The sequence below is a fragment of the Rana temporaria genome, chromosome 4 (genome assembly GCF_905171775.1).
Source record: "Rana temporaria chromosome 4, aRanTem1.1, whole genome shotgun sequence".
Taxonomy (NCBI): Eukaryota; Metazoa; Chordata; class Amphibia; order Anura; family Ranidae; genus Rana; species Rana temporaria.
In genome coordinates, this window is record NC_053492.1 from 454281917 (window position 1) to 454293411 (window position 11495).

At 43.0% G+C, this 11495-nt stretch overlaps 1 protein-coding gene across 2 annotated transcripts in view; it reads left to right on the plus strand.

Moving 5' to 3' along the window:
* Positions 1–11269, plus strand: part of GTF2A1L (general transcription factor IIA subunit 1 like) — a 97332-nt gene extending 86063 nt beyond the window's left edge. For both annotated transcript variants that reach the window (XM_040351595.1, XM_040351596.1), the window contains exons 8-9: positions 4229–4318; positions 10916–11269. In XM_040351595.1, the coding sequence (XP_040207529.1) occupies positions 4229–4318; positions 10916–11023 (198 nt within the window). In that variant the 3' untranslated portion in view covers positions 11024–11269. The remainder of the gene's footprint in view (positions 1–4228; positions 4319–10915) is intronic.
* Positions 11270–11495: the final 226 nt, after the last annotated feature.

Consider the following 11495-nt stretch of genomic DNA (forward strand, 5'->3'; position numbering starts at 1 on the left):
CTTGGTGCTTTTTCTTCTCATTGATTCTTTTTTTTTTTTTTTTTCGTCGTGCTGACACATCTTGAGGAATCAATTAATGTTATCGATTTAATTGTGCTCTATAAATCAGGGTAATATTGGACGCAATTGTCTCAGGCAGCTTCAAATGTGTTTAGTGTGTCTCTTCAAGGCATCTAAATCTACGGTTCTGCTTTACGCTGTCACATAACTTAAATTACGTGTTTCCTTTAGCAAAATTAATGAATTCATTGTGCAGACGTAGGATTGGTTTCCAAAAAACCGCAGCAAATTGATGGAGCAAACAATTGACCTTTGTAGTCCATTACACATAATAATGTTCGACTTCTTTATGGCGGTTTTGCGAGTCCATTTTTAAATGTTTAGTTACTAGAAATGCAGCATTAGCTCTTTTCTGTAAATATAAAATTGTTACTGCAAGGTGTTGTTCAGTCTTTATTTATGTAGCACTCCTGTACAAAGAGCATAGTACCATTTGTGGCAGTCCCCGCCCCAGAGGATCCTGTAGTGGAAAACCCAATTACTGTTAAATATACAGTAAATGGAGGTGGGTGCACACTAGGGTCAGTTCACCTAGCATTATGTTTTTGGGCTGTAGCAGAACTCTAAAATCCACACATACCGTGTTTCCCCCGAAAATAAGCCCGGGTCTTATATTAATTTTGGCAACAAAAGACACAGTAGGGCTTATTTTCGGGGTAGGTCTTGCCATGTAATGTGCGGTCTTCTCTCCCCCGATCTCTCCCTGCCTGACAGGAATCCCCGGTGTGAACAGAGTTAAAATGCTTGTAAAATCCTATAATCCACTCTAGTAGAATATAATGTATAACGTGTGGGCCAGATCCACAAAGTAGTTACATCGGCGTATCTATTGATACGCCGCGTAACTTCTAGGGTGCCCCGTCGTAGCTTTGTTTTGTATCCACAAAACAAGATACGACTGAATGGGGGCTCGATCCGACTGACGTACGTCTTAGTACGCTGTCGGATCTTAGGTGCATATTTACGCTGGCCGATAGGTGGCGCTTCCGTTGATTTCCGCGTAGAGTATGCAAATTGGCTAGATGCGCCGATTCTCAGAACGTACATCCGGCCGGCGCATTTTTTACGTAGTTTACGTAAGGCTTTTTTCGGCGTAACGTTACCCCTGGGTCTATGAGGCGTACGCAATGTTAAGTATGGACGTCGGGCCAGCGTCAAATTTTCCGTTGTGTACGTCGTTTGCGTAAAACGTTCGCGAATAGGGCTTTGCGTAAATTACGTTCACGTCAAAAGCATTGACTATTTGCAACGTGATTTTGAGCATGCGCACTGGGATACCCCCACGGACGGCGCATGCGCCGTTAAAAAAAAAACGGCATTTACGTGGGGTCAAGTTGAATTAACATAAAACACGCCCACATCTTTGTCATTTGAATTCCACGCCCTTACGCCGACACATTTACACTACGCCGCCGTAACTATAGATGCTTTGTGAATACAGCACTTGCCTCTCAAAGTAGCTGCGGCGTAGCGTAACTACGATATGCTACGCCTGCTTAAAGTTACATCGATCTACGTGGATCTGGCCCTCTGTGTTTCTGTAATATAATTGTGCCAAATACCTTCATTATAGCACCGCACAGCACATGATGGCTTCCAGTACTGTCCACTCTGAATACTGGTGTACATCTGTTTCCCAATCTGTTGGTAATTCTTTAATAATTGATTGCTGCTATAGCGACGTTCGTAAAGTGACGATAGTTGGTACTACCTGAATTTGCCGCACGCGTTGGTAATGTTACCAACACTGGCCAAATGTTTTTTTGAATTAGGTGCAGTAGGTTGACTAAGTGATTGATTGTAAAGTCTGTTTTCTTTTTTTTTTTAAATAACAAACAGGTCATACTTACCTACTCTGTGCAGTTGGTTTTGCTTTGATTGGCTAACTGAGTTTGACAGCAGCGGGAGCCAATTGCGCTGCTGCTGTGTCTCAGCCAATCAGTAGGGAGAGTCCCTGGAAGGCTGAGGCACTCTTGGCCATCGCTGGATAGAGAGGGGGCTCAGTAAGTATTAGGGGGTCTGAGGGAGGCTTCTGCTGCACACAGAAGGATTTTTATCTTCATGCATAGAATGCATGAAGATAAAAAAAACTTCTGCCTTTACAATCACTAAAAGTGAACTACCACCAGAAAAGTACCATTAGGGCTGTTTTGAATTCCCCATATAGTCCTTGTAAACACACCTGTATCCTCACCACTAATGCCATGTACACACGGTCGGAATTTCTGATGGAAAAAGTCAGACGGAATTTTTTCATCGGATATTCCGACGGTGTGTGTGCCCCATCTGACTTTTTCCGTCGGAAATTCCGACGGACTTGGAAAGGGAACATGTTCTCTTTATTTCCCGACGGAAATTCCGTTCGTCTGTATGGAATTCTGACGGAGAAAAAAATATGCATGCTCGGAAACAATTCGACGAATGCTTAGAATCATTTAACTTTATTATTCTAGGCTCGTCGTAGTGTTGTACGTCACCGCGTTTTGAACGGTCAGAATTTGGTACGTCTGTGTGTATGCAAGACAGCTTGAGCGAATCCTGTTGGAAAAACCCATCAGAGTTTATTCAGACTGGAAATCTGATCGTGTGTGCGGGGCATAGGAGTGCAAGCTGGGATAATTAAACAATACGTCACACTAAATGATCCATTTCACAAAGGGCTGCACCATTTTTTCATGTGTTTGTAGACACTATAACTTTTGCACAAACCAATTAATATATACCTATTGAGATTTTTTTTATTACAAAGACATATATATACATATATATATATATATATATATATATATATATATATATATATATATATATATATATATATATATATATATATATATATATATATATATATATATATATATATATATATAAATTTTTTTTAACTTTTCATTTATATGTTAAAAAAATAAAAAACCCAGTGGTGATCAAATACCACTAAAGGAAAACACTATGGGCCAGATTCATAAAGAATCGCGGCGGCGTAACGTATCGTCTTTACGTTACACTGCCGCAAGTTTTCAGCGCAAGTGCCTGATTCACCAAGCACTTGCGTGTAAACTTACGGCAGTGTAACGTAAAGCCGTCCGGCGCAAGCCCGCCTAATTCAAATGGGGCATGTACCATTTAAATTAGGCGCTTTCCCGCGCCGAACGTTCTGCGCATGCTCCGTGCGAAAATTTCCTGCCGTGCTTTGCGCGAAATGACGTCGCCCCGACATAATGTTTTGAACGGCGACGTGCGTTACGTCGTTTCGTATTCCCGGACGTCTTACGCAAAAAAAAAAAAATTGAAATTCGACGCGGGAACGACGGCCATACTTTAACATGTTGTCTATTGTTACACCACCTTAATAGCAGCCGTAACTTTGCGATGGGAAAAACCGACTAGCGACGATGTAACGAACGCGCGTACTTTCGTGGATCGCCGTAAAAGCTAATTTGCATACCCGACACTGGAAAACGACGCGAACTCCACCCAGCGGCGGCCGAAGTATTGCATCCTAAGATCCGAAGCCGTACGCCTGTCGGATCTTAGCCAAATGCCGTCGTATCTTGTTTGTGAATCACAAATTAAGATACGACGCAGGAAATTTGAAAGTACGCCGGAGTATCAGCAGATACTCCGGCGTATTTTTTCTGTGAATCTGGCCCTATTTGTCTGTAAAAAATTATATAAATGTTATTTGCGTACAGTGTTGCATGACTGCACAATTGTCAGTTAAAGTAGCGCAGTGCTGAATAGCAAAAAATGCTCTGGTCATGAAGGGGTACAATTTTCCAGACATCAAGTGGTTAAAGTACACCTGTGTTTTTTTTTTTTTACTGCCTGTGTCCTGTTAGGGGGAATCTTCCTTCACATCCTGTCTCAAATCACAACCGGAAGTGAGAGGAAATTTCAGTTAGTAAGCGTAATCTTCTCTTAGCGAGTTGCCACTGGAATAAAATTTACCTCTACTCCTGATCAAGAGACAACACAAAGTACCTTTTTAGTTCCAGTGACAATGGCCACCAGGACAAATAGAGTAAGAGTAAAGTTAACCAGATGGGACATCGGCTATGAAAAAAAAAAAAACTGATGGGTTCAAACCTTTCCCCACTCTATCCAGATAGAAAGCTTAAAATGCATTCCCATTCAATTGTTAAATGCATGTTATTTCTTTTTTGGACAGGATCCATTAAACTCTGGAGATGATGTGAGTGAGCAAGAAGTCCCGGACATGTTTGACACAGACAATGTAATCGTATGTCAGTATGACAAGGTATTCCGCGTTTTATATGAACTTCAACCTTTACATTTCTTACGGAAAATTCTAGGTATGGATATTTCTATGCAGTTGCACTGATCCAGCGTGGACCAATGTAACTATTAGGTAGATTCAGGTAGATTCAGGTAGAGTTAGGCTGGCTTATCAGTAGATAAGCCGACCTAACTCAGAATCTACGCCGACCTATGTTTAAGCTTATGCTCAAACAGAGATACGCTTAAACATATCTAAGATACGACGGCTTGCGCCGTCCTATCTTAGATTGCAATATTTTGGATGGTCGCTAGGTGGCGCTTCCATTGCGGTCGGCGTAGAATATGTAAATGAGGTGATACGCCGATTTACGAACGTACGCCCGGCCGCCGCAGTCGATTTACGCCGTTTCCGTAAGGCATTAGCAGGCCTAAAGTTATTCCACCTATTAGGTGGAATAACAATGTTAAAGTATGGCCGCCGTTCCCGCCGCGAGATTCAAATTTTTTACGTAGTTTGCGTAAGTCGTCCACGAATCGGGATTTACGTTGTCTACGTCCACGACGAAATCAATAGGCCCGTGCGGCGTACGTAGCCGCAATGCACACTGGGAAATGTAGGCGCCCAGCGCATGCGCAGTTAAAAAAAAAACGTAAAAAACGTAAGGTCTAACCTCATTACCATCAAACACGCCCCCCTCCAACACATTTGAATTAGGCGCCCTTACGCCCGCCACATTTATGCTACGCGGCCCTAAGTAAGGAGGCAAGTACTTTGAGAATACAGTACTTGCCTCTCTTACTTAAGGCGGTGTAGTGTAAACACGCTAGGCTACGCCGCCTTAGATTTGCGCGCCCCTACCTGAATCTACCTATATGTATATACCATTCTTGCCCGATGCACCTTGAAGCTGGAAATTACTGAATTAGATACTACTACTCCAGTGATCTCCACTTGCTCATGGGTTCCATGCTGAGTGGCGGCCCTGCTGTATTCTGGACACAGGCGGTCAGCCGCTCAGTATGGGCACTATTGAGACAATGCTTTACATTTTCTGAATGAATACAAAATGTTCTCCGATTGGACGAGGTTGAGAGGGGTGGTGACGTCATGCTCTCCAGTTCACCCAAGTACCAATTTGAGGTGAAAATTAAAATGTTTTGGCTGAAGTTGCCCTTTAAAAATTCTATGTATATTTGTTATATTCATGTAGTGGTTTTGTTCATTATTTTTTCTTTATTATGGTGGTCAAATATAAAAAAATAAAAATAAATATATATATATATATATATATATATATATATATATATATATAGCACCTGGTTACTTGGGCTGGAGCATTTGAGCAGTGGCAGGGACCCAGTGATCGACTGGGTTCCCATTCTTGAAGATCCCAAGCGGTATAGCTGTTCGGTGGGGAGTCTATCTGCGTAGAGCCATTGAGAGGCTGGCGATCCAAAAAGATTACGACAAACCACCGGGGATCAAGGTAGCCGGACACTGAAGGATTGATCACCTGTCAGTCGGTACCTGGGCGACAATAAGAAGGAGATCCTGGCGTAATTCTTCAAGGAGGATTGTCTCCGTAATTGCCATCAGTGAGGGCCTGTGGCAGAGGTCCCTCCCTGAGTCCAGGAGGGTCTGTGGCAGAGACTTTTCCCAGAAAAAGGTTTGAGCGATACTCCGGCTGCCAGCTCAGTGAGAGAGACCTTTCCGGGTACGCTAAGCCCACTCAGGCAGGAGTTGTGCAAAAAGTGTTACATACGGGAGCAGGACTGTTTCCAAATACTACGCCTGAATCTGCTGTTCTCCTTCTTCCTTCAACTCTATCCTTTCATCACCAGTTTGTTTTTACCCGGCTGGGTGATAAAGAGCACAGCAAAAGAACACCTGTTCTGGACATTTCTCTTTACTATCACTATATGCACCATGCACCTCTAGGAATTTCACAAGAGCCACGAGGTAAATGTGCCACCCAAAACAAACCAGCAGCTCCTCCGGGGGTAGTGATACACATATATATATATATATATATGTGTGTATATGTGTATATGTGTATATGTGTATGTGTATATGTGTATATGTATGTGTATATGTGTATATGTATGTGTATATGTATGTGTATATATGTGTATATATGTGTATATGTGTGTATATGTGTGTATATGTGTGTATATGTGTGTATATGTGTGTATATATGTGTATATATGTGTATATATGTGTATATATGTGTATATATGTGTATATATGTGTATATATGTGTATATATGTGTATATATGTGTGTGTGTATATATATATATATGTATATGTAGCGGGGCCATCCTGTCAGAGTCTAATGACAGGCCTGGATCCCGCTGGAACTTTGCTCACGCTTGTAAAGATGTATGATACCTTTAAGAAGTTATGCATTGTGGGACTGCGAGTAGAGGGAGATATGGACTCCATTGACTCTTAGGAGAAACAGACTACACTTCCCACAATGACCTGTTTTATTGGAACATGTGACACCTCCACACAGACTTATGGGGGAGGGTACTTAAGGAAAGGGAGTGGCTGATCTCGCTCTCTCGGGACCTGCTTTTTCTCCTCTGTGGAGCTGCTGACTACAGCCCAGCCGTGCTGTTAGGCCTGAAGCCTGGGCCTAACTTTTGCGGGAGATCAGCCATCCAGATGGAAGCAAGACCACTTACCCAGCTCGTGTTCCAGGAGATCGGAGAGGCTGCCCAGCTGACAACTGAAACAGTGGAGAGCCTGATGCCGGTGACTTGTCCTCAATGTTCCCCTAACGGGGAAGTTCCTTCACTGACTGCGCAGGCGCAAACTTCCCGACGGAAATCCCCAAACCTCGCCCGGCATCCAGGCTCATTCTTTAACATCCCCGTGGATTGGAGGATGTTAAAAAAAGAGCCAGGAGGCCGAGCGAGCGGAGCGAGCCGTCCGAGCGCAGCGAGGACGTGAGGCCGACTGGCCACTTACCTCGAAATCCACGTCGCCCTGGATGCCGGCCGCGGTTCGGGGATTTCCGTCAGCAAGTTTGCGCCTGCGCAGTCAGTGAAGGAACTTTCCCGATAGCTGGAACCGTCTCAGCACATCAGTTTGCGCATGCGCTGGAACTTCCACGATAGCTGGAACCAGCACGGCAGATCACCGGAATCCTTGTGCTGTGGAGCAGTGATCTACTAACGCGCCCTTTTTGAGAGAACTCAGGCGGATCGGGCCTGTTGGGTGAGAGAGCACATGCTCGACTTCCAATCCTCCTTTTCAGACAGTTAACTTAGTGCCACCCTACAAGCCGGAGACACGTGTTTGGCCTCTAGCTGAAACTTAGAGGCCCTTTAACTTTCTAGTTATTATACAGAAGTGACAGATGCTGACGAGCGATCAGTTCACCAGATTCATTTCACTGATTATCATTTTTAGTGCTACATATTAACCCCTACTTGTCTCTGAATTTTTGTCACATTCTTGTGTAGCTGCTTTTCCTTTTTTGTTTTGGGTTAGCTCAATAATCACTTCCATTCACATTCTATTTGGATTTTCCAGCGCCCTGTAAATAGGGGTTTCCGGGACAAGCAAGTTGACGCGAAGGAACCAGGAGAGGCTTGCTTATGTATTAGAAAGTGAATTTTTATGACTTTAGTATCACATTAAGCTCGCTTTAAGTTTCTGAATAACAAACAATATGCACTCAGATTTGTTCCACATGTGATGTATTATTTATTAAAATGTAAAACAGCTCTTCTGATTTATTTCAACACTTACAACGTTAGATACCAGAAGTATCTCTAGGGGTACACAAACCACCATCTGAGAATCCCTGCATAACATATTTTTCAAGTATTCTCTGATATCTCCTGCTCAGCTGTTTCTGCATAAACCAGCAATGATTACAAACAAATAGATGACAAGTTGGGGTAGGTTTGCAGCTTTGAGTAGAACTAGATGTTGAATTCTGGGGCTTTAATTACTCCCAGCAAACAAAACAACCACTCCCCCCCAAAATAAATAAATACAATAAATACTCATATGCAAGTCTGGAAAATTGTTTGTATTTCTGTTCATCCAGTCCTGGGATTTGCACAGCTCTCCCACACAGCACAGCCCATTCTGGCAGGGCAGGAGACCTGCTGCAATCTAATAACACTTACAGGTCTTGTACCTTCCACAGCCTGCGCCTGTCCAGTAAAATGAGAAGCGGCATGTAGGCAGTTGCAGTCTACTTTCTCCACTGCAGGTGGCGCTCATCCGTAGTGGCATTGTAGTTGGAGAAGTCATGATTTCCTGGGTCACTGGGGAAGCTATTCCATTGGATGCTGCCACCCCATGTGACTTCAGCAGCCACCTTGGGTCAGGCAGAGCATATTTAAAAAAATATTTTTAAGTCAGCAGCTACAAACACTGTAGCTGCTGACTTTTAATAAGGATACTTATCTTTCCAGGGTGCCCGCGATGTTCCCGACGCGGAGCAATTGCTCGGTTCTCCGCTGTCCCGCCGCCGTCCTCGGTGAGGGAATCAGGAAGTGAAGCATTGAGGCTTCACTGTCCGATTCCCTACTGCACATTGCGCGAGCCACGTGGCGCTGCCATTGTAACAAAGGGAAACTGTAAGTGGAGCCTTCAGGCTTCACAGCTGGTTTCCTACTGCGCATGCACGAATTGCGCATCACTTTCTAAATGGTCTCGTCGTCTTCTGTGACACACACAGGTCCCAGAAGGCAGGGGGAGGAAGGAGGTGGGGCAGAACCAGAAGTGAAGATGACATCCCTCGGCGCGGCGAGGCTGGGACGGAAGTTCACCTTTTTACTACTAAGGTAATAAAAAAATTGTATATCCAAAAATGAGGGGTGGAGTGGTGGTCTTTTGTTTTAAGACCAAGTACTAAAGTTGGGTGGAATTTCGCTTTAATATAGAGCATGCATGAAGGTAAAATAATGTCTTCCTTTAGAGCCACTTTAAGCAGGTAAAACAGTTCATGAAAATATATTTACCGTAGTTCTATGCCGGAATTTTGGCTTTAACCACTTAAGACCCGGACCAAAATGCAGCTAAAGGACCTTGCTCCTTTTTGTTGATTCGGCACTGCGTCGCTTTAACTGACAATTACGCGGTCGTGCAACGTGGCTCCCAAACAAAATTGGCGTCCTTTTTTCCCACAAATAGAGCTTTCTTTTGGTGGTATTTGATCACCTTTGCGGTTTTTATTTTTTGCACTATAAACAAAAATAGAGCGACAATTTTGAAAAAAATGCAATATTTTTTACTTTTTGCTATAGTAAATATCCCCAAAAAATATATCTAAATTTTTTTTTTTCCTCAGTTTAGGCCGATACGTATTCTTCTACCTATTTTTGGTAAAAAAAATCGCAATAAGCGTTTATCGATTGGTTTGCGCAAAATTGATAGCGTTTACAAAATAGGGGATCGTTTTATTGCATTTTTATTCATTTTTTTTTTTTTTTTTTACTACTAATGGCGGCGTTCAGCGTTTTTTTTTCGTGACTGCGACATTATGGCGAAAACTTGGGACAATTTTGACACATTTTTGGGACCATTGTCATTTTCACAGTAAAAAATGCATTTAAGATGCGTTGTTTATTGTGAAAATTACAATTGCAGTTTGGGAGTTAACCACTAGGGGGCGCCGATTGGTTTATGTGTTCCCTGAAGTGTGTTTACAAATGTAGGGGGGTGTGGCTGTAGGCGTGACGTCATCGATTGTGTCCCCCTATAAAAGGGATGACTCGATCGATGACGCCGCCACAGTGAAGAACGGGGAAGCCGTGTTTACACGCGGCTTTCCCCGTTCTCCAGCTCCGGGAAACGGATCGCGGGACTCCAGCGGCGACCGGGTCGCGTGCGGGCCGCGACCCACGGCTTGGTACTAGTACAGGACGTACCTGTACGTACATGTGCCCAACCGTGCCATTCTGCCGACGTATATGTGCAGGAGGCGGTCCTTAAGTGGTTAAAGTGTTACTAAACCCACAACAGTAAAATCAGTGTGTATATGCAGTAAAGCATGCTTGTTATATTTTTGAACCTAAGGGGTTAATCCAGGGATCCTCAAACTACGGCCCTCCAGCTGTTGCAGAACTACACATCCCATGAGGCATTGTAACACACTGACATTCACAGACATGACTAGGCATGATGGGAATTGTAGTTCCTGAACAACTGGAGGGCCGTAGTTTGAAGACCCATGGGTTAATCCATCTGCTGATATAACCAAGCCTTTGGAGCCACTCTGGACATGCTCAGTTTGGTGTCTATTGCTAGAAGGTTTTTTTTTTCCCTGGAAGGCTGCATATAATCAGCACAGGGCCAATCATCACTGTCCAGACAGAGGGTCAGTGGTCCTGCAGCCTCATAGGACAGTTGGAGTAGAATGAAAAATCCTATTACAAGCTTTAACCAGACACTGATAGCGGTTACAAGACTGCTATATTCTGGTGATGAGAAAAGGCATTTAGCAGTTTATTTACTAAAATAATTGTTTTCCATGTTCTGTGTACTGTGGGAGACCAGATCTAGCTAATGCAGGGTCCTGGGTTTAGGAACGCTTTAAGAACCATTGCCCAGCAACAAATATCTTATTAAAATATTTTCCATTTTTCCAGATACACCGAAGTAAGAATAAGTGGAAGTTCTACTTAAAAGATGGAGTTATGTGCTTTGGAGGAAAGGATTATATTTTTTCTAAAGCAATCGGGGAGGCCGAATGGTGAAGTAAATAGAAATTTTGCCTGAACTCGATCTAAAACACAAGTCTTATTTATTTACTTTGATAAGGATTTAAGTTGGAAATAAATGTTTGGATTAAACTGTAATTCAACTTTCCTGCCAAAATGTTGTTTTGTAAAGTGGGATCGAGAAATACAAAATGTTGTAAATAGCATTTATTACTGTTTATGTTGTTTTTTTGAATGTGAAATTCAATAAAATATCCACTGTGTGTGGTAGGTAAGGGGTAATGGGTTTCAATTACATTTGTTGCCATATATGTCTGGCTATGTTGATGATGGAAAGCTGATAAAGATGCAATATGATAGGCTTCTACAGGGTCTGCATGTCAATATGCTCCATTGAAAGTGTGAGGATCTAAATGTGAGCTGACATCACAAATTGTTTGGCAGGCTTTAGTGCTGTCCATTTAGAGCAGTGGTTCTCAACCTCGCTAGTGCCGTGACCCCTTGATAA